The sequence below is a fragment of the Cervus elaphus genome, chromosome 9, assembly GCF_910594005.1.
Source record: "Cervus elaphus chromosome 9, mCerEla1.1, whole genome shotgun sequence".
NCBI classification, from domain to species: domain Eukaryota; kingdom Metazoa; phylum Chordata; class Mammalia; order Artiodactyla; family Cervidae; genus Cervus; species Cervus elaphus.
This window is the reverse complement of record NC_057823.1, coordinates 64,117,509-64,141,466: the sequence shown is the minus strand read 5'-3', so window position 1 is coordinate 64,141,466 and position 23,958 is coordinate 64,117,509. Positions and strand designations below refer to the sequence as shown.

At 44.3% G+C, this 23,958-nt stretch overlaps 1 protein-coding gene across 2 annotated transcripts in view; it reads left to right on the top strand.

The window, feature by feature from the left end:
* Positions 1 to 23,958, top strand: part of GLRA1 (glycine receptor alpha 1) — a 90,521-nt gene that overhangs the window by 62,611 nt on the left and 3,952 nt on the right. For both annotated transcript variants that reach the window (XM_043914028.1, XM_043914029.1), the window contains exons 4-8: positions 5,140 to 5,363; positions 8,074 to 8,156; positions 9,466 to 9,603; positions 11,700 to 11,914; positions 20,757 to 20,903. In XM_043914028.1, the coding sequence (XP_043769963.1) occupies positions 5,140 to 5,363; positions 8,074 to 8,156; positions 9,466 to 9,603; positions 11,700 to 11,914; positions 20,757 to 20,903 (807 nt within the window). The remainder of the gene's footprint in view (positions 1 to 5,139; positions 5,364 to 8,073; positions 8,157 to 9,465; positions 9,604 to 11,699; positions 11,915 to 20,756; positions 20,904 to 23,958) is intronic.

Sequence of the window (23,958 nt, the reverse complement as noted above, 5' to 3'; positions counted from 1 at the left end):
CAGTAATCTTAACAACCTAAAAGCAATATCTAACATCTGCTTATCTAATAGCAGCAATATCTAATAGAACCTTTTCTGACCATTATCACATTCAGTTTTGTACATTAGATTTGTGTCCATTCCTCTCCTGGCTGGCTAGGTGATCTGAGCTCCATGAGGGTAGAAGCCTGAGCCTCCACGCTCATTGCTTTCCTACTGGGCCTCATAAGTGTTTACTGAGTTGCATCTCATTCAGAGAAGAGACATTCCTTTGAGAGCAGGAAGACATAAGAATCTGGTTCTTCATTCTCCTCTTGGGTAATGTCTCTGAGTTTTGATTGCAGTGGGCACATATCTTGCCCTCCATGTCCCCTTCCCACCAACACTCTCACCAGGTTTTTAGCACTTTCCCACTAAAGCACCTCATGCTTCCTATTTCACCACAATTTACAATTTTAGAGGAAGTTACTGGGAGAGGTTAGAGTGTGAAACTAGACATAACAGGGATGGGGAGAGGGGTGGCACACAGGAAGCCTTCAATAAATGTTTTTGAATGACAGACAGATGAATGAGTGAGTTAATGCTCTACCTTGGTCTCACAAGCATGCAAGCTGCCCAGTTTCCAGAAATCAGGCCATCAGGGAATCTCAGAGGCGAGACTGGAGAGTGGATGCTAGAGCCTGCTGAGCCAGAGCTCTGGTAGCCCCTCCCTCTCGGACTTAGAAGATGGGCCACCTTGAGGGTCTGAGGACTAGAAGCCAACTACAGGAGGCAGGACCTGAGACTCTCGGGTGGAGAACTCCAATGCTGCTCCTCCTGCCCATGAACCTGAACATGGACGCCCAGCATGTTGAATACCAACCAACGTGAATGTACGGCCAAGTAAGCGAGACAGCATTTAGCTCTCAGTCGATTACAACAATTACATTGATCCCTTCTGAATGGCATTTCCCACTGCTGTTTACCAACCAGGGACAAGAAAATCAATTGATGCAGAGGGGAGGAGCCAGGCCACTGGGAGGAGATGAGTTGCGTATGGGTGTCAGACAGTCTCCACATCTCTTACCCTCTCTACTTACACAGCATTTCATAATAAAACCCTATAGTTTTTATTTTGTTTTTCTTCTTTTAGGTAATGTATGTTTATATTTTTTATAATCAACATGCATTACCTCTGTAATAAGAAAACTAAAATATTTTTAAATATCAGTAATAAAATGCAACTATAATAATGTCCTTCCCTACTTAGAATTCTCTGAAGACTCCACTCACTGCGTGCCTCCTCCCACTCCTGCCCTGATTCACTCACTTGCTGTTCTTCCCAAGGCACGTGCTCTTGCTTTGCTTTCAGGCCATCACAGGGGCAGTTCCAACTGCCCTAAACGCTTTTTCTTTTCGACTCTGCCATACTTGGTCTCACTTTAAATATCACATCTTCCTGGCACCTTCCCTGACCTCCACATCCAAACCTAGATGGAGAGCATGAACTCTGTATCTCCCAGTGACCTGTTTTAAGCCTCAGCAGAGCCCTGTCTCCGAGTGGTGTAAGCACCACACAGTAGGCTCTGGGACACCATACACATGTCTTTCTTGTTCTCAATGAATTTTCCAGTTCCTAGAACAGTGCCTGGCACTTAGACACTCAGTTAAATGTCACCGGAAAAAATAAAAGTAACAATCATTACCCATGACATTTGGAAGGGTTCTTGGAGACCATCTAGGAGCTCCCCTGATGGCTCAGAGGGTAAAGAATCTGCCTACAATGCAGGAGACCTGGGTTTGTTCCTTGGGTCAGGAAGATCCCCTGGAGGAGGCAATGGTAACCCACTCCTGTATTCTTGCCTGAAGAATTCCATAGACAGAGGAGCCTGGTGGGCTACAGTCCATGGGGTCACAAAGACTCAGACATGACTAACTGACCTTCATTCACTCACTCACTTACAGACCACCTAGCCTAACTTTTTTTGTGAGTGGCTGTATCACCCAGCTTGAGAGATCTTAGTTTCTCAACCAGGGATTGAACCCAGGCGATGGTAGTAAGAGTGTGAAATCTAAACCACTGGACTGTCAGGAAATCCCCTCCTAACTCCTTTTAACAGCAGGGCCCAGAGAAGTAAATTCAGATTCTAATCCCAGGTCTTCTGTGAACTGTTGTGTGACCTTGAAAAGAGTCTCAGTCTCTCCAGCCATAAAATGTTGGAAGCTCTTCATACTCCAACTTTTTCTAGCTATGTTCCTTCTCCTCCCCCGCCAGGTACACAGACTGGGTGGGTAGGTAGGATGGTACAAGAGAATTACAAGGTCAGGTCTATTGTCTCTAATTGTTTCTCATCAAGTTAAGGAGATAAGACACAGGGAGGAAGTGCTAAATTAAACATTTCTGGTGATTTGGTTTTACCAGAAAATCAGAAAAGGAAGAAATTAGGAAAGTCTGTGGGCATTAAGGCCCCTACAGGAGATAAGGCTTAGGCTAAGCAGGCTGTAGGGATGAGAGAAAATGGTCCCCAGCAAAGAACTGGCCATCCACTGCCAAGGGACATAATCAACAAGTTCTCACTAGGAGGTTGGACTGATGTGGATTCAGACTCCAGCTTTGCCACTAACTAGGCTTCCCTGGTGACTCAGACAGTAAAAAAAAAAAAAATCTGCCTGCAATGTAGGAGACGTGGGTTTGATCCCTGGGTTGGGAAGATTCCCTGGAGAAGGGCATGGCTACCCACTCCAGTATTCTTGCCTGGAGAATCCCATGGACAGAGGAGCCTGGCGTGCTGCAGTCCATGAGGTTGCAGAGTTGGACATGTCTGAGCGACCATCACTTTCACACTTTCTGCTGCCTGCTAGCTGTGGGCCTTGGGCAAGCCTCTCAACCCTTCCAAACCTCGGTTTCCTTAAACTCACTGTGAGAATATGAACATCTAGCTTTCAGGGGTTTTGTAAGGATTAAATGTGTGTGACAGTATCTAGAACAATGCCTGGTGCCTAACAGGCCGTTTTAAATGCCACTTTATTTTCCTCCTTCCAGCCACATAAACCATTTGACATGTCACTGGCAAGAACATCAGAAGTGCAGCTGGGGTTTGGGGACTTGAAGGCTTTTTCTGTCCAACCATTCATAGTCTGTATACTCTGACATGACTTGCCCAGTGCCTCATCTCTCTCTCTCTGTCACACACACACATGCACACACACACATACACACTTCATGTAAAATCCACAGGACAAAAAGAGGCCATTTCTAATCCCTGATCAGATGGAACCAGATTGGGAGCTATCTATTACCGTCAGTAGGAAAAACAAAGCATCAACTTCCAGTCTGGTCTGAAGTTTTCCTCCACCCTGGGACTTATAAGATATGAAATTATGACGCCAAATGCCATTTTCTATGGGCCTGGAGGGAGAGGCTTCAATTAAATTATAGAACAATCCTATAAAATACCTTGGAACATTTTATGAAGCTGTTGATATTTCTATAGGCGTACAGAATGAGGCATGAGCTGAGGGGGAAGTGGCGGAGTGAAGGTGAGGGCGGGGAGAAGGGCTGTTTGCTTCAGTTCATTGGTGCTGATGACAGACCAAGAGTGATTAGGATTTAGAGGCAGCCCCCCCAAAAGAAAACAGAGCACAACCTCCCTTATCCTGCACCTTCAGAGAAAAAGCAATAGCAGGTGCTTATGAGTGCTTAGCAAGAGATTATTACTTGAAGGAGAACATTTAACGTTGGACTTGAACTGAGGTTATAATATTCTAGGGAACTATAAACCCTCTTGGGAATCCAATAGAGAGAGCTAGACACTTCTTCCTAGGACAACACAAATACACCCTAATTTCTACTTGTGGTGGAATATTCATGGGCTGCAAGTTTACAATGCCTGTCTAACAAAATTTAAAACTTTTCTTAATGGAAATATTTCTTAACTTCATTACCCAATTTCCCACCATGGAGATCTATCCATGCCATGAATTGCTTCTCAGGATGTGAATACAAACTACATGGATTCTTTAAGTTCCTCTAGGATCCAACAAACAAATCCTCAGCTAGCAGTCAAGGCACCCAGGCTCCAAAATGGGCTCTGCCTTGCCTTTTCAGAGAGACACTGGCCAGTCTCAATTCTTTTTTGATTTCAGTTTCCCCATCTGGAGAAAAATAAAGATGGAGAAGTGGGTAGTTTTGACTAGAACAGCAATTTCTAACCTACATTCTGTAGAAGACAAGTAGCATGCACTACATAAGAGTTCTATGGCCAAAACGAACCAGGGAAATACTGAATAGTCCATTCCCTTCTTGGAGATACACACAACTCCTTAGTATATTAAGGTCTCTGAGAAGTCCTGCAATAAAGAAATCTGATATATTTGGTTTAATCAAACAATTCCCTACTTGGTTTGATCGTAGTCTTTTTTTCAGCAGAGTAACTACACTACAGTCCCATCAGAGAGTATTTAACTTAGCACTGGGTTTAAAACTCAGTAAGGTGTGTCATCTATTACTCCTCCCCAAACAAACAAATCGACACATGTTATAGACGGTAATAGAAGGTGGGTACTAAAACAGAGTGGTATGAATTCTAAGACCAGCAGAACACTATAAAATTCCTCCACCCAATCTTTCTTCACTTCTTGGGAATTGGGCAAAATAGTGTGACTGCTCAGGCATTAGCTCTTAGTCTTTCTGTTCTTTCACTCTCTCTAGAACAGTGACTCTCAAAGCTTAGTGGTCATGAGAATCACTGCACTGATGGGGTTGATAATCAAAGGGGGACTTCAGCTTTATCTGTGATGTATTATTTCTCTTATATAACAAAAACTGATGCAAACATGACAAAATGTTAACAGGATGAAAACAGGTTAGGGTTAGTATGGGTTTCCCTTTTTTTTTTTTTTTTTTTAAGTTTTTCAAAAGAAAAATATCTAAATAAGATCAGTTCAGAGTTGAATATACTTAATAGGGCATCCAGAGAATTTTCAGGGATAATTATGACTCCCCTGATTTTTGCCTGACGCACAGACTTGACGCCTCACCCCCACATGAGATGCAGCTGCACTCTGATAACATCCTCCAGAATGGGCTTTGGGGAGCACTGACCGGAAGCACCCAGGCCCTCCACCATGTGACAATCCAGGGCCTAACTCTGAGTCCGCCTCCTTATCTCCTGGCTGTAGGACTACAGGGTCAACATCTTCCTGCGGCAGCAGTGGAATGACCCCCGGCTGGCCTACAATGAATACCCCGATGACTCTCTGGACTTGGACCCATCCATGTTGGACTCCATCTGGAAACCTGACCTGTTCTTTGCCAATGAGAAGGGGGCCCATTTCCATGAGATCACCACGGACAACAAACTGCTGAGGATCTCCCGGAACGGAAATGTCCTCTACAGCATCAGGTGAGTTCTGTCAGGCTCATCACCCGCTGCATCCTCAGAACATGCCTTCTGGGAGCAGACACCAAGAGGAGGGCCGAGCAGAGGTGAGCGGGCCCTGACAACCCAATGCCTTTGCAGAACAGGCAGAGCCTGCTCTGCCACTTACACTCAGCAAGAAAGAATCAAACACCATGGGAGCTTCTAGAAGTCCATGGTTCATTATAAACAGGGGGGCACCAAGGAAGCAGCCTAGAGAGGTAGGGTTAAAGCAAGGCCCCCAAGCTTCTCCAGCATTTCAATAAAACAAGATGGGAAAAGAGTATTCAAAGTCAATGCCCACCCCAGGAATGTTTGGTCACTCAAGATAAATAAGTTCCAGAGAGTTGCTGTATATCAGTGTGCCTGTATACAGCAATACTGGACTGTACACTAAAACATGTATTAAGAGGGTAGATCTCATACATTTTTTAATGTAATTTTTTACATAATTTTTTAAAAAATAGCAGGAGTAAAGGCACAAAGTCTAAAAAAAACCACAGCAACTTCAACATAAATGGCCAGCCAGGTGGACAGTGCTGCTCACAGGTATAAACCAGGGATGCTCCTGATTATAAAACCTTTCTATCCTCTATTCCTTGTACTGACTTTAAAAACCTGGGACTCTCTTTCCAGGTTGGGAGGTATCCTACAAACACTAGTTGGGGTCAAACCTTCAGAATTTTCTGCCACACTCTGCACCCCCATCCCACCTAATTCCCAGTCTCCAACGCATGGAGGGAAGAACCAATGTCCATGTAATATTCTTACTATGCATCATTCCCTGAGAAGTTACCCACTAGGCTGGGACTTTCCACGTATGATTTCTAATCCTCCCAACAACTCTATGAAGCAGGTTTTGTTATACCTATTTTGCAGATTAGACACGTGAGGATCTGAAAGTTTAAGCAACTTGCCAGAGTTCCCACAGCTATTTAGTAGCAGAATCTAGATTCTACTATGTTAGTGTGGATCTAATGCCCACTCTGAGCCTAGAAAAACATTCAATAGGCACTCAAGTATTGGATGAACATATTTCTATTTCAAAGAGCTTAAAGGAGCACTGGTCCTAAATGCCTCCCCGTCCCCAACAGTTCCTCAGGGGAATATATCTTTTTAATTCTATTAGGAGACGAGCTTTAAGTGTTCAGGCCCATAGGAGAGGCCGCACAGGCCCTAATCCCCAAGTGTGACTTGACTCAAAGTCTCCAGAGAGCAGTCAGGGTAGGAGGGGGCCTCAAGGACCTCAGGAGGGGAAGGAGGCACTGCAGGAGGGCAGACTGGGAGGAATCGGGGCCAACATGGCCTTGCTCACTTGCTGCCCACCCCACGCCATGCACACCCAGACTGGGAGAGTGACAGGCTCAGGATGGCCACCAAGGCCCCGCTGGCTAGGGGTTTGCTGCAGCCAGGCTAGTTTCACATCTCCGGGAAGCTAAGCCCCAGTGCAGCATGACAGAAGGATAAATCAGCAGAAAGTGATGTTCCAAGGTCATTCAACTTCAGGAAATTAACCCAGTGTGACAGTTGCCCCACTTTAGAGCTTTTATCTGCAGAAATTCAACTGAGTGCCCTTTCCCTTCCCCCTCCTCCTCCCACTCCCTCTTTTCCCTCTTCTTTCCCTCCTCACTTCTGCCTTGTGCTTAAAGGGCCCACATCCACAGCCATGGGTAAAAGTTAGAGGGGGGCGTTCACCCAGGGCTGTGTGCCTCACCATGTGGGGCCAAGGTGCCAGCAGCTAAGCCCCACATGACCACCAGTTAGGGGTCTTTGGGCATTGAGGTTGGCTTTTCAGGACAGCAGTTCTAGAAAGCCTGTCAGCAAATATATGAGTTCAAAATCCAAAGGCCAGGAGCAACAGTTTTGAATCCTGGCTGAGCCATCAGTTTGCTGTGTGAACTGACATGTGCCCCTCCCTAGCCTCCTCTGCACCCCGGTTTTCTCACCTGTCAAACGCGGGAGTTGGCCTGCCGACTGAAGTCTGTTTGGCCTCCACTGGTCTTTCTTCTCCATTCCCTGCAGCAGGGGCTCGGGAGTTGGCAGAGCCCTTCAAGCTGAAGCCTTGCATCTCAGCTGAGCTGCAGACCTTGGATTCTGCTAAGGGGACTCCCTATGCTTGAGACTGCAGCCTCTGCCAGGGTTGAACAACCCAAAATCAACAGCTAGCCCAAAAGCCTGGGGCAACCACCGCTTCCCAGCTGAGCCCAACAGGAGCCCGCAGATGGAAATCAGCTGTGTTTGGACACTGAGCAGGCAGGGGGCCTCTTGGAAATCACCTTTGATGAGTGTGTGAAGGGAGGAGCCAAGAACCACCTACACACCTGCTCCAGATGCACCTGGGGATGCCTAAGGCCTGGTAGTGCTCAGTTTAAAAGTCAGGCTCTGTCTGTACCCAAGAGCTCTGCAGAAGAATAAGGATGTGGGCCTCCAGGCCTCAGGCAACTTGCTAAAGGCAGGTTTCTAGAAGCCAGATAGACACCAAAGAAGCCCAGAAGTTCCACTGACTCTGTGTAACTGGAGGCAACCTCCTTTCTCTCTCTGATGTGGAAAGATGCATATATTACTTCAATAAACACTTAGTTCCCTGACCTCCTCGCCCTATCCTAGATAACTAATTTGCCGGTAGTAACTAGCATGGAGGCACAGCTTCCCTGGTCTGTGGATCCAGCAGCATTCCATTGCTTTCTCTTCCCAGAATCACCCTGACATTGGCCTGCCCCATGGACTTGAAGAATTTCCCCATGGATGTCCAGACGTGCATTATGCAACTGGAAAGCTGTGAGTCCCTTGCATGAGGCCTCTATTAAAAAAAAATCAGATCTCCTTTACCCATGGGACCAGTAGAAATCCCCACACACCTGCTCCTAACCCCTGGACCCCAGGAGATTACTGTGCTATGTGCTGTGTTTAGTTGCTCAGTCATGTCTAGCTCTTTGCAACCCCATGGACTGTAGCCCACCAGGCCCGTCTGTCCATGGAGATTCTCCAGGCAAGAAAACAGGAGTGAGTTGCCATACTCTAACAGTCCAAAATACCAGAGGAGGGGCTTTGCTGTTGGAAAGTGCATTAGAAATATAACTTCCCTTACACTGTCTGACTCTAGAGCCAGCAGCATTCTGCAAAGAGACACTATTCCATGTCCTCTGTGAACATGCTTACCAGGAATAGAGAAGTAATAGCTTAAATAAGTCAGAGTCCTTAAACTCCCAGAGTTGCTCACTCCAGCAGGGGAGAGAGATGTCTGTCCACACAAATAATTCTAACGCAGAGTAGCAAGTGGTAAGTGTGTGGCTAGATGTGCAAAATGCTGTGGCCTCAAGGCAGAAAGGGCACTTCCTTCTGATTGGGAAGGAGACAGGATACAGAGAAGGCTTTATGGAGGAGATCACAGGTGAACCAAGATTTTAACCAACGGGGTAGCTCACTTACTTGATTGGAAACACAGAAACCAATCTGACGAATTTAAAGACTGGAATTAAGTGGAAGGGCATAGGGGTTCAAACTCCTCACAGATTTGAAGGAGAAGCTAAAGTACAAGAACCAGGGAAGAGCGTTAGGCCACAGGAACTAACAGACCATTCCCTGGAGCACCACCTCTGAGGAGAGTCAGCACCAGCCAGCCCCCAACTTGCTGTCACTTTACTCAAGAGTCAAGGTTCTGGGGCAGAGAGTCTGATTGGCCTAAATGAGTCACCATCTTGACCTTGTCCCCCAACTGATAGCCCCACCATGACAGCAATACATACAGTTATTCCCCAGGGGCTGGGGGGGACGTGCTTGCAAGGATGGTGCACAGGCAAAAAATAGCAGGGGTCAGCTGAACTTGACAACAGAACTGAGAGCTGGGATGCTAAGGTGGGATGCTGGGAGGAGCAAGAGAGGTAACAGGGTTGTGACGTAAACACAAGCAATTAAACCAGCTTTAACCTCCCATGGGAGGAGGAGGGTGGGAAATAAAGCAATATAGTCTCATGAGTTCCATTGAGGGTCTGATGCCTCTTCACCCCTAACCCTAAACACCCCTGACTTCAATAAGCTTCAAATAAGAGCTTCCAGGTGGTGACTTCTTCTTCTGATCCCATCCCAGTTGGATACACCATGAATGACCTCATCTTTGAGTGGCAGGAGCAGGGGGCTGTGCAGGTGGCAGACGGACTAACCCTACCCCAGTTTATCCTGAAAGAGGAGAAGGACTTGAGATACTGCACCAAGCATTATAACACAGGTAGGTACAAGGGGCCACCCTCCTCAGGTCCCACCCTACTGCAGCAGGGCCAGAGCTCATCACAAACAGTCATGCCATCACTGTTTCAGTGGGTCTTGTGAGGTACCCATGGTGGGTCTAGTTCTGTATTTACTACCCAGGAGTTAAGGGAATGTCCCTTGAAGCCAAAAGTGGCTCCCACAGTTTCCTCTTGAAGTCCTGGGGCAAATAACTTGAGCTTGGACCACAGCTCACGACAAGGGGAACTGGGAGATACAGTCTTTCTTCCAGGTAGCAGTGTGCTCAGCTCAGGATAGAACCTAAGGCAGAAGGGAGAGCTGGCAGTGGGAGGACATCTAGCAGTGTCACAGAGGGGCTGGCATTTCTCAGAGGGCAAGAGCAGACGATGTTCCCACTAGATCTCAGGAGGGAGCTGCAAGCCGGCGCTGAGGATTAGTAAGCAGTGACGTTGGAAAGGGTCCCCTAGAGTGTGAGCTGTGAGGGGAGAGGGGAGAAGCCCACTCTCTATCTCAGCTCTCTACCTTCCACGCCTAGCCCAGGCTTTGCGGGAAGATTGAACACATGAATGAACTGCAGCAAGACCAAGACTGGCTTCGCCTGCCCTGTTTCAGGCGGGGAAGGAGCTTATGGCACATTGCGGACAAAAGGCAGCCAGTCAGTATGCCCGCTGTGTGGGGGGGACAGGGGGCCTGCCGTCTGAACGCAGCCCAGTGAAGTGGGGGCTCATGATAGGCTGTGACAGGGGCCAAGGAGAGGAGGAGGAGAGGGCGAGGAGTTGAGGGAAACCACTGTGCGTTCTGATGCAAGTGGAAGGCCCAGAAAAAAGCAGGCAGCCTGGGTTCTGCTCTGTTTAGGACAAGTATCCCTTTCCAGTGACCTCGGAGATAGATATCCTAGGAACTTCAAAAATACTCTCTTCTTCCCTGGGAAGCTGAGACTCAGAGAGAGAGCAGGCCAATCATCCCTCAGTCTCCAAAGGAATTTGGTTCCAGGCCCCTCCAATTACCAATATCCAGGGATGCTCAAAGCCATGGTCAGCCCTCCTCACTGGAGGATGCAGGGCTATGGGTCCGGAGAGCCAGTGAGTCCCCAGGTATCAAATAATCACAGCCGACTCTCATACACCACAGCGCTTTTCTCATTCATTATCTCAGTGGCCCTTCATTACCCACATTTAAGTAAGAGCTGAGTTCTGGGTTAGTTCTGTGGATTCAGTGAGAAAAGACTGGCAAGGCCCTAACCACACGGAAGGTGCAGTCCAGGGAACTATACAAAATTCCCCTGGCAACTGTGTGTCAGTGGACTGGAGCCAAGACCCCACCAGGGGACAGCCCGGCCCAGTTCAAGGGACACACAGACTGGGAGATGAGCTGTCCACAGGCTGGTGCAGAGGACAGAGAAAGAAAGAGAGAGAGGTCGACTTGCCTACTCAGTGTACTATGCCTTAAAGAATCCGATGCTCACATGAACAGAGCTGAAGGGACATGGGGAAAAAAGAGGCGCTCTGTCTAGGGGAGATGTCACCATTAAACTGCCATACAGGAGAGGCAAGATTCCTTGGCAGGTTGTGGGGTGGAAGAAGAGCATTCCGGGCAGAGGGATTACCAGGCTCAAAAGCTCAGAAGTGTGAATGTTCAGAGGATTTTCAAGGCAAGGGCTAGAGTGTAGGAGTCATGGGTGAGGTGAAGAAAGAAGGGAAATGGGGTGGAAACAGGCTGCACTGTGAAGGGCAGACTACAGAGGCTGAACTTCTCCTTGTAGGTATTAAATAATCACATGATGAGGCTGATGGCGAGTGACATTCTGAGCACTAATGGTTTGTGAGGGCTGTGCTAAGGTCTTTACTCATTTTACCATCTCATTTACCACCGCAGTAAACATGAGTAGCCATGTGCGGTTGGTATTATTATCATTTATCATCATCATCATCATCATCCCCGATTTACCATAGATGAGTAAACTGAGACACAGAAAGATTCAAATGCTCCCCCAAGGACACGGCTAGTGTGAGGCTGGACCAGGATTCCAGCCGAGGCTGTTCTGACCTTGTTCCTATCCACTAGGCCACTTTGCCTTCCCACTCTAATTTCCTGCAGGCAAATTCACCTGCATCGAAGCCCGGTTCCACCTGGAGCGACAGATGGGCTACTACCTGATTCAGATGTACATCCCCAGCCTGCTCATTGTCATCCTCTCATGGATTTCCTTCTGGATCAACATGGATGCTGCCCCTGCCCGTGTGGGCCTGGGCATCACCACTGTGCTCACCATGACCACCCAGAGCTCTGGCTCTCGAGCATCCCTGCCCAAGGTAAGTCCCACTGCCCAAGAGCACAGAATACCTGGACAGACCTGGAGGACACACGTCTCCCTTCCCTGCCTGAGATCAGCATGCACAAGGAATTAGGCACTATTTCTTGATCCTCTAAACTCAGCAGGATCCAGCATTCAGACCCACAGAAACCTTTCCTCCAGAACATTTCCTGTATAGAACATTATGTTCTATACAGTTGCCAGATAACCACATTTTGTTCCATTCTCCACCAACACTAGACACGTATTCTGCTTCATCTGCTATTAACACTCAACTCCACTTCCTTCAGCCGCTTCACAGTAGTGCTAAGGACAATGTTCCACTCCTTTCACCACCAATGGCACTTTGTGTCTGGGGTCTTCAAGACCACACCATGTACAAAGATTCATAGGACTGAGAGACTCAACAAATGGTTGAACTCACAGCTAAGATTCCTTAGAGTGATTAGGATACACATTATCCTTAATCCATAGATTAAGGATACACAGCTAGATGGTAAGAGAAAAAGACACAGGCAGAGTCTAGAGGGATCCATGTGCAAGCTTCCTCACTCTCTCCATCCCATGAGGGACCACACAGAGTTCACTCTCACCACAGCAACAAAAACACAGCTATATGTGTGACAAGTTTCTGCCCAGAGAGACAGAGAAATTGTTTTGAGATTCATTTAAGATTCAATATTAAAGGTTTTTATTAGGTGCTGGTCACACAAGTACCCTCTGCCCACCACATCCCCAAATTCCAGACTCCAAAGAGGAAAGCAGGTGCTCAGCTTAAACCACACTGTTTATACCAGTGGTCAAAACATGGTGGGGCACCCTTATCAGTTAGGGACAGTGGGAATATAACCAAAATCCAAGTTCTAGATGTCAACCAAGGGCCAACCTTGCCAGCAGTTCCTTCATAAGATAGCAGTCCAGTGCCTGCTTTGTTGTACTCTTTTCTGCAGTACCTCAGTCTGATTCTGAAATTTTTTTTTCATTTATTTTTATTAGTTGGAGGCTAATTACTTTACAATATTGTAGTGGTTTTTGTCTTACATTGACATGAATCAGCCATGGATTTACATGTATTCCCCATCCTGATCCCCCCTCCCACCTCCCTCTCTACCCGATCCCTCTGGGTCTTCCCAGTGCACCAGGCCCGAGCACTTGTCTCATGCATCCAACCTGGGCTGGTGATCTGTTTCACCAAAGATAATATACATGTTTCATCGCAGCACTGTTTATAATAGCCAGGACATGGAAGCAACTTAGATGCCCATCAGCAGATGAATGGATAAGGAAGCTGTGGTACATATACACCATGGAATATTACTCAGCCATTAAAAAGAATTCATTTGAATCAGTTCTAATGAGATGGATGAAACTGGAGCCCATTATACAGAATGAAGTAAGCCAGAAAGATAAAGACCAATACAGTATACTAACGCATATATATGGAATTTAGAAAGATGGTAATGATAACCCTATATGCAAAACAGAAAAAGAGACACAGATGTACAGAACAGACCTTTGGACTCTATGGGAGAAGGCGAGGGTGGGATGTTTTGATTCTGAAATTTCTAATGTTAAACACCACCTTCTGTTCAGTCAGTTCAGTTCAGTTCAGTTGCTCAGTCGTGTCTGACTCTTTGCGACCCCATGAATCGCAGCACGCCAGGCCTCCCTGTCCATCACAAACTCCCGGAGTTTACTCAAACCCATGTCCATCGAGTCGGTGAGGCCATCCAGCCATCTCATCCTCTGTCGTCCCCTCCTCCTCCTGCCCCAAATCCCTCCCAGCATCAGGGTCTTTTCCAATGAGTCAACTCTTCCCATGAGGTGGCCAAAGTACTGGAGTTTCAGCTTCAGCATCAGTCCTTCCAATGAACACCCAGGACTGATCTCCTTTAGGATGGACTGGTTGGATCTCCTTGCAGTTCAAGGGACTCTCAAGAGTCTTCTCCAACACCACAGTTCAAAAGCATCAATTTTTCAGCGCTCAGCTTTCTTCACAGTCCTTACATTCACTATTAACTCTTGAAGCATGTTCTGCTCTGTTCACTATTAACACTCAGCACCTTTCACTCCACACACTGCTAATGCCAGATACACGTTCTGCTCCACGCACTCTGTGCTAGAACCAGCATTCTGTTCCATTCTTCTCACACCAGACACAGCAATCCACTGCATTCATACCAACACGAGACACTAATCCTCCTCCAGTCAACTTGACAATGAATGCAACACTATTCCTTTCACTGTTAACACTAGACCTCACATTCTGTTTAATTCACATTTAACACTAGATGGAATGTCCCACGTCATTTACTATTAATGCCAGATGCCACACGCTCCTCCGCTCACCCACACTTGAGGTAAGAGCGCTCGGCTCCATTCACTACGAGCACTCGATGCCTCAATCTGCTTAACTCTCCTGTATCAAGTGCTAGGTGCTGTTTTCCACTATGTTCGCTACAGTCATTGGAGCCACTTTCCACATTCCTCAACACCAGACCCAACGTGTGTGTGTTAAGTCGCTCACTTGTGTCCAATTCTTTGCAACCCCGTGGATTGTAGCCTCCCAGGCTTCTCTGTCCATAGGATTCTCCAGGGAAGGATACTGGAGAGGATTGCGTTCCCTTTTCCAGAGGATCTTCCTGAACCAGGGATCGAACTCTGGTCTCCTGCATTGAAGGCAGATTATTTACCATTTGAGCTATAGGGAAGACCCAACATGGTGCTCTGCTATTAATGCCAGACACCAACCATACCCTGCCCCCTTCAGCCTTATGCTAAATGCAACATTCTGCACCATGTGCAATGAATACGGCACTTCACTTTCTGTTCTGATGCAGAAAAGTTGGAAGAATAAGCAACGAATACCTAGTAGCCTTCACCTCAATTCCAGTTATCATTTTCCACGTTGTCTTTATCTTTCTCTCTAGGTAAGCAGGTAGACAGATGCGATTTTTACTGAATCATTCAAAGGTTACAGACAGCATGACAGTTCACCTCTAAATAAGGACTAAGGATCACTTGATATTATCACATCTAAGAAATTAACACTAATATAACAATATTACTGAATTAGAAATAATTCCATAATTTCATCTATAAAGAATCTTTAAATTTTCCCAATGGTCCAAAAACTGTCATTAGTAGACATGGTGAGGGATCCAATCAAAGATCCAATAAAGATCCACATTGCATACAGTTTACTCTTTTAATCTAGAAGAGTCTCCCCACTGTTTTTTTTCTTGTTTTTCATGACACTGACTATTCCATTAACTTTTAATGTGAGCCACGACATTCTACTCCAATTGTCATCTATGCTAGACACCACTCTCTCCTCTATATCCTCACAAGAAAACTCAAACAATCTGCCCTTTGTACCATTAATGCTAGACTTTGCATTCTGCTACATTTACTATAAAAGCTTGAAACAAACCTTCTGTTTACTGTTACCAGCTGACAGCACATTCTGCTCTGTTCATTTGCAACAGCAGGAGGAATATCCTGCTTCCTCTTCCTTATGTTAGGCTCAACATGCTGCTCCTCTCTCTATGAATAGTCTACCCCACAGTCCCCTTCATTTATAACTGACTCTAGACTCAACATTCTGTTCCATTCATCGTTTCACTGGCCTTGAGAGTGGGCTCCGTTTGCTAATAACACTCAACCTGATATTCTTGCCTCTTTCAAAGCATAAAATTCAGTGGCATTTAGTATACTTACAAAGTTGTATACCCTCTCAGCAGTGTCTAATTCCAGAACATTTTCATCACCCCACAGAGAACCCCCCATATTCATCAATAGTCACTCCTTGTTCTCCCCTCCTACCAGCCTCTGGCAACCACTCATCTACTTTCCACCTCTATGAATTTGCCTATCCTAGATGTTTCACCTAAGAGGAATCACACAATATTTGTGTCTTAATGACTGGCTTCTTTCTTTCTTTTTTTTTTTTTCATTTATTTTTATTAGTTGGAGGCTAATTACTTTACAATATTGTAGTGGGTTTTGTCATACATTGACATGAATCAGCCATGGATTTACATGTATTCCCCACCCCGATCCCCCCTCCCACCTCCCTCTCTACCCAATCCCTCTGGGTCTTCCCAGTGCACCAAGCCAGAGCACTTGTCTCATGCATCCAACCTGGGCTGGTGATCTGTTTCACTATAGATAATATACATGTTTCAATGGCTTCTTTCATTTAGCATAATATTTTCAAGGTTTACATATGTTATAGAATGTATCACTACTTCATTTCTTTTTATGGATGTGTAATATTCTGTTGCATGTATAGATCACAATTCATTTATCTATTTATCAGTTGATGGACATCTGGGTTATTTCCATGTTTGCCTGTTTTTAAATAATGCTGCTGTGAACAAGCATTTCCTATGTATAAGTTTTTGTGCAGACATATATTTTCAACTCTTAAAGATATATTATTATATGGTACATTATAGTCATTATATTAATATATACTATATATTATATATAAGTTATAGGTATATTATATACTCAACTTTTCGAGGAATGCCGAATTATTTTCCAAAGTGGCTATACCACTTTATAATACTGCCAAGGTTCCATTTTCTCCACATCCTCATTAATGTTTGTTATGCTATCTCTTTGATTATAAATATCTCAATAGATGTGAAGTGCTATCTCATCGTAGTTTTGATTTGAGTTTTCCTAATAATGTTTAGCATCTTTTCATGTGCTTATTCACCATTTTTATATCTTCTATGGAGAATCTATTCAAATCTTTTACCCATTCTTTAATTGGGGCATTTCTCTTTTTATTGTTGTAATAATTCTTTGTGTATTATGGATTTTAAACTCTTAAGAACATGATTTGCATATATTTTCTCCCATTCTACAGGTTTTCAACATTGATTAAAAATGTTCCTTATGCACAAAAGTTTGTAACTTTGAGGAAATTAATTTAAATTTTCTATTGTTGTTTGTACTTTTGGTATCATACTTAAGAAACTAGTGCCTAATCCAAGATCATAAAGATTTACATGTACATTTTTTCTAAGAATTTCATGTGCTGTGCTTTGTCGCTCAGTCTTGTCCAACTCTTTGCAACCCCAAGGACAGTAGCCTGCCAGGAAGCTCCTCTGTCCATGGAATTCTCCAGGCAAGAATACTGGAGTGGGACGCCATGCCCTCCTCCAGGGGTCTTCCCAACCCAGGGATCAAACACAGGTCTCCCGCATTGCAGGCATATTCTTTACCATCTGAGAGTTACACAGTTTAGCTCTAAATATAGTGTTTCAATCTATTTTGTTTATTTTTGCATATGAAACGAGGGAGGGATATCATTCTTTTGTATGTGGATATCCAGTTATCCCAGCACTGTTTGTTAAAAAGATTATTCTTTCCATCCATTGAATTTATATCCTTCTCAAAAGACAACTGGCCATAGGCTTTGACTAAGTAAACCCAAAAATATGGGTTTACTTCTGGACTTTCAATTCTATCCCATTGATATATACATATATACACACACACACAAATTTATCTTTATGTCAGCATCATACTCTTGAGTATCATAGCTTTATAGTAAGTTTAGAAGTAGAGGAGTGTGAGTCCCCCACCTTTGTTCTTTTTAAAGATTGTTTCACCCATTTTGGGTCCTTAGCATTTCCATATGAACATGAATATAAAATTTTAAGATCAGCTTGTCAATTTCTGCAGCAACAATAAAAACAAATTTTAGTTTTAAATGCATTGAGTCTGTATAGGAACTTGGGGAGTATTGACATCTTAACAATATTAGGTCTTCTAATCCATGAACACAGGACATCTTCCCATTTATTTAGATCATCTTTAATTTCACTCCACTGTTCTCTAGACCCCACAGTTTCTAACAAGAAATCAGCTGTTAATCTTATTGAGTATACCTCATACATGATGAATTATTTCTCTTTCTTCTCTTAAGATTCTTTTTCTTTGGCTTCAGACAGTTTGATTATGGTGTGTCTAGGTGTGGATCTCTTTGAGTTTATCTTGCTTGGGGTACATTTAGCTTCTTTGATGTGTACATTAGTGTTTTTAATCAAATTTGGGGAAATATTGGCTGTTATTTGTTCAGAAATTCTTTCTGCCTTTTTCTCTCTCTCTCTCTCCTTCAGAAATACCCATCAAACACAGGTTAGTGCACTTCATGATTCCCCACATGTTTCTGAGGCTCTATTCATTGTTCTTCATTCTGTTCCTCAGACAGGATAACCTCAAGTTCACTGATTCTTTCTTCTGTCCACTCAGATATGTTCTAAATTCTCTCCAGTGGAAGTTTCAGTTCATTTATTTTACTTTTTAACTCTAGAATTTCTATTTGGTTCTTTTTTGTAGCTTCTCATGCTCTACTTAGTGAGACTTCATTCCCATACTTTTCTTTAGCTGGGTAGCCAAGGTATTTTTGGTTCTTTGAACATATTAAAAATATAACTGATTTAAAGTCTTTGTGTATTAAGTCCAATATCTGGGCACAATTTTTGTTGACAACGTTTTCTCCTTTGTATGGGCCTGACTTAATCAATTCAGGCTTCTATAACAAAGTACCATAAAGGGGGTGGCTTACAAACAACGTAAGTTTGTCTCACAGTTCTGGAGGCTGGAAATCTGAGACCAGGATGCCAGGGTAGTCTGGTTCTGGTGAGAATCCTCTTCCAGTTACAAACTGCTGACTTACTGTTGTATCCTCACATGGCAGAAAGAGAGTAAGCTAGCTCTCTGCACTCTTTCTATAAAGGCACTATTCGCATTCATGAAGGCTCCACTCTCATAACCTGATTACTTCCCAGTGATCTCATCTCCAAATACCATCATATTGGGATTAGATTTCAACATATGACTTTTGGGAGGACATAAACATTCAGTACATTGCATTTGCCATGCTTTCTTATTTCTTGATATGTCTTAAATCTTTTTGATAAAAATTATACATTTACATAGTATAATATGGCATGTCACTGAGCCAAGCGGTTTAAAACTTTGCTGTAGCCTTTACTTTCTGCTTATTCAGAGTTGACAGCTAAGAGCCTTCTCAAGTCACCCTGGACACGCACATAGGCCTAAAAATGCACATTGGTTTCCAGGAATATATCATAGTTTTATGGACAGCTCATTCCCCAGATTTTCCTTTTATTCTTTTTGATCAACCAATTGTTTGCCTCAACTGTTACCAACTGCCTGAGGCTGATGTAATGTTCAACACTTGCCAGTGATTGTTTTCAACAAATGCCCTCAAGGAAAAAGCTGCTCACAATTGGGACAGCTCCAAGTCAGGTCAAATAAAGACAGCCTTGTGAGTGGTCTCTTTCAGAGAACCATAAAACAGGTCAAATAACAATTCCCTGAGAACATAGCTTTAAAGAAGCTCCTACTCTCTTCTGCCCCATCCAGTGGCTGTCAGGATACTGGTGTTCACTGTGCCTGCAGGCTGTTGCTTTACAAGACTAGCACCGAGCCACACATGAGAGGATGGGAATAGGGCAACTTAAAACATCACAAAGGAAATGAAAACATACATCCACAGAAAAACTTAAGTTCATAGCAGCATTTTTCCTAATAAGAGCCAAAAGGTAGAAGCAATCCAGATGTCCTTAACTGATGAATGGATCAATGATATGTGTTATATCCATACAGAGTACTATTATTTGGCCATAAAAAAGTACAGATGTACAAAACAGACTTTGGGACTCTGGGAGAAGGTGAGGGTGGGATGTTCTGAGAGAATAGCATTGAAACAAGTATACTATCAAGGGTGAAACAGATCACCAGCCCAGGTTGGATGCATGAGACCAGTGCTCAGGGCTGGTGCACTGGGAAGACCCAGAGGGATGGGATGGGGAGGGAGGCAGGAGGAGGAACACATGTAAATCCATGGCTGATTCATGTCAATGTATGGCAAAAACCACTACAATATTGTAAAGTAATTAGCCTCCAACTAATAAAAATAAATGAAAAAAATAAAATAAAAATATTAAAAAAATAAAATACTGACATATACTATGATACAGATGAATATTGAAAACATTATGCTAACTGAAAGGCCACATATTGTATGATTCCATTCACATAAAATGTCCATGATTGGAGGAAGAGAATTTGGGGAGTAAGGAAATGATAGATAAAAGGTAGTAGGTTTCTTTTTGAGGCGATGAAAATGTTCTAAAATTGACTATGATGATGACTGTATATAATTGTGAAGATATAAAATCATTTATTTCTATACTTTAAATGTGTATGATACATGAATTATATCTCAATAAAGCTGGGTTATTTTTAATGCCATGAAGCCTGCTGTTCTTACTGGGATTCAACTGATTTTCCCAAACAAATGTTTACAGGATTGCTGTTAGACTTTGATTCATTAACAGAGTTTGGAGAAAAGTTGGTTCTGACCATTTTTTATGGAGTCCTCACTGCTTTTTTGTGGGGGGAGAGTTTTTGAAGATCTCGCTCTGCCATTCTCACTAACATCCTCCACTTACTTTTACCATTAGGTAAAAATTCTCCTATCACCTTCAGTCTGAACACCACATTGTATTCCATCAATGACAGAATGATGGACACACCAACACCAACCCCCTTCTCTTTAGGGCTCTTCTAGGCACCATGTTCTTTTTTTCTCAATATTCTGTCCAGTCTTCTTGATGAATTTCTCATCTGTTTCCTTCTGTACCCTCCATCCTAATATTCCAGCTGAGAGGAAACAACAGAAGATGATGGGGAAGGGGGTTTCCAAGGAGCAGAAAACATTCCTCCGTACTCAATATTTCTCTCTGTTCTCTCCTCATCTTCCTGTGTTCTTCCCCCCACCTCCACCCCAGGTATCGTACGTGAAAGCCATCGACATTTGGATGGCCGTGTGCCTGCTCTTCGTGTTCTCAGCCCTGCTTGAGTACGCTGCCGTCAACTTTGTGTCTCGGCAGCACAAAGAGCTGCTCCGATTCAGGAGGAAGCGAAGACATCACAAGGTAGGCCTTTGGCTCAGTGCTGGTGGTAAACAAAAGAGCTCTGTGCAAGCTTGTCTTATGATACTTGTTCTGCTGTACCATTCTCAGTGGATAAAGCATGCACAAAATACAGATCAAAGTCCTACAAGTCCTAGTTTCTCCTCCCATAAATAAAGCCCTGATTGGGTTTATGGGCACTCATTCTTCTAACACTAATAACACTAATTATCAGGTTACACTTGAAGACAGAATTGATGGAGCAAACACTGATGGGGCCAAGATAGAAACTAGCTATAAAACCAAACCATGGAAGGCGGTGGGATGTTTGCTGGTGTTTTCTATAAGAGTGGGCCGCATTGTTTCAGTGGGCCTGATTCCAGAAGCGATTGGTATCACAGAACATGAGATCTCAGAGTAGAATGTTGTTTCCGGGCCTTTGTTTCCTACCTTCAAGAAGAGGCAAGCTGCAAGGTCTTCCCCTGGAGTGAATTCTCTTCCCTTATGAGAGACAGAATAAAGAAATACTTTGAAATTAAATATTAAAGTATGCATTTAAATATGCAAATAATACCAAGTTTATCTTGTCATTGCTGCTGCTGCTGCTGCTGCTGCTAAGTTGCTTCAGTCGTGTCTGACTCTGTGCGACCCCATAGATGGCAGCCCACCCGGCTCCTCTGTCCCTGGGATTCTCCAGGCAAGAATACTGGAGTGGATTGCCATTTCCTTCTCCGTATCTTGTCATTAGGGTTATGAAAATAAAATAGTACATTACTATATACTTGAAAAGTTTGAGTCCTAATGAAGAAAGGCAGTTAAAAAAAAAAAAGAAATACTTGGCAGGGACTTCCTTGCCAGTCCAGTGGCTAAGACTCCATACTTCTATTGCAGGGGGCCAGGGTTCAACACCCAGTCAGGGAACTAAGATCCCATATGCTTAACATTCCACAAGCTGTGTGGTGCAGCAAAAAAACAAAACAAAACAAAAAAACCTGGCAGACCGCCTCTGAAAAGTCACCAAACTCTGTTAACTCTGTGGGAGCAAAGTGGCTCCATACCCAAGTCTGTAACCACTTCCCCAGGAGACCTTTCTCCTAGGAATCAGACAACTTGCTTTTCTCTCCAGTCTCATCTTCATGTCACTTTTTCCCTTGCTCTCTGAGCACCATCCACACTGGCTTTTTTCATAGTTCCTCAAACACACACACAGGACTTCAGGTGTCTTGTTCTGTCCAGCCAGGTTGCTCTTCCAGTGGACTGGTGGCTCTTCCAGCGCACTTTGCTTGGTATGAACCTGCTCATTTTCCAGTTCTCAGCTGTGGCATCTTTCCCTGATACCCTAGTCAAGGTGCAGGCCCTGTATTGAGGTGCTGCTGGCAGGCTGTTAAGTGTGATCCGGCAGGTTGTATCCGAGGGCCCCAGCCAAGGAAGCGCTCTTCTCTTAGATCCTGCCCTGGCGTGGACTGTATCAGCCAGAGAAAGTGATCCCACTTCAGACACCCAGAGTAGGCGGTGCCACTCGTCTGACATGCACAAAGACACTTTATGTCAGCCAAGACGATACTCAGTTTCTTTCCTTCTAGACACAAGTTATAATTACACATTCAATCAGGAGTTTGTTCCATGCACACCATCCACTGAATGGTTAAGTTCCATCAGGTCAGGGACCATATCTACTCTTGCTCAGTACTACTGATACAGCCCTGCTGTTTACCACAAGACCTGATAGATAGTCAACATGGAATAGGAATTTGCTTAACAAATGGACAAAAGGATAATAAAAAAAAAAACTAATGGAATAAAAAAAGGAGACCCTGCAGTCTGAGAGGCTGCCCGGGAGCTTTTCCAGCTATAGATGAGGGCAACCAAGAACTCAAACACTGGCCACACCACACACCCAGGCCCTACCTGCTTTAGACTGACCTACTGAAAGCAGCTGTCTACCCAGCTACAAGTGCTGGGACAAAGGCCTCTGCCCTTTGAATTCTCTTTGCTATGTGATTTTCAGCTAGCCTCTTCTAGGGACCAGCATCCGCGTCTGTAAAATGGGCACAATGGTGGACTGGTGAAAGATGAAATCAGATCCCAACATAGCTTTAAGTTATGCTCCTGCCACACAAGTACCAGGAATTAAAATGATTCCAAAGGCACACATTTCCCTCAGTATGTTTCTTAAACATCAGCAATCTGATTCGATTAACTTCTAGCAGTTTACCGCAGGCGGCAGGCAGACGTTCCGAGACAGAGGCTGTCCATGGGAGTTAGGATAAAAGCTGCACTGGAAGAGGGAAGCAAGCATTGTGGATGCAGCCAGACAGACAGGACTTTGAAAGATCCTGGTTTTAGTCTTTCCATTACTGTCCATCAGACACCTAGCCTCTGATTCTTATCAAAATCTAAGCAAGAAACTGACCAAACACAGCTATCTCTGGGATTTACTGCTATTTTCCCTTTTCCCCGACCAGGTGTTAGCAGCTTTCTGCATTTCCCTCTGCAAAAAGAATGTCAATAATTTATCACAGAGATGCTTACAGGAGAAGACTATGTCCAAAATACTTGACTGGTACCAGGTCACTAGACTGTGCCCTGCATAGCTCCAGCAGGCATTATGTGCATGGACTAAAATGTGAATGCGGCCCCTTGCAGATATGTAACATTGTGGGACCTACAGTATTTGCAAAGGCTGCCTCCACCCTTGCCAAATGCCTACCAGTATTACCTACTAGAGAAAACAAAAACTTTGTCTCTAGCCAGGTAAAATGTGAATAAGGCCACTGTGCAGATTTGATCAGATTCCGCTGCTGGGTCCCTTCCTCATTCTCTCACAGCATGTTGGTGCTGGAAGAGCTCTCAGAGAGGGTCCCATCCACTCCTCCTGTGCAGATGATGACAAAGAGGAGGTGCAAGTGACCAGGATCTTGGAGGCACTGATGGGAAAGACACGGAGGCCTCCCAAGACCCATGGCTAATCTCAAAAAACACTGACCACACACCACCAGCCGCTTATCTGTTCATCAGTGTCTCCATCCTGAAGCAGATAAAAATAGTCCTGCATTTATTAGATCTTAAATAGGAACTA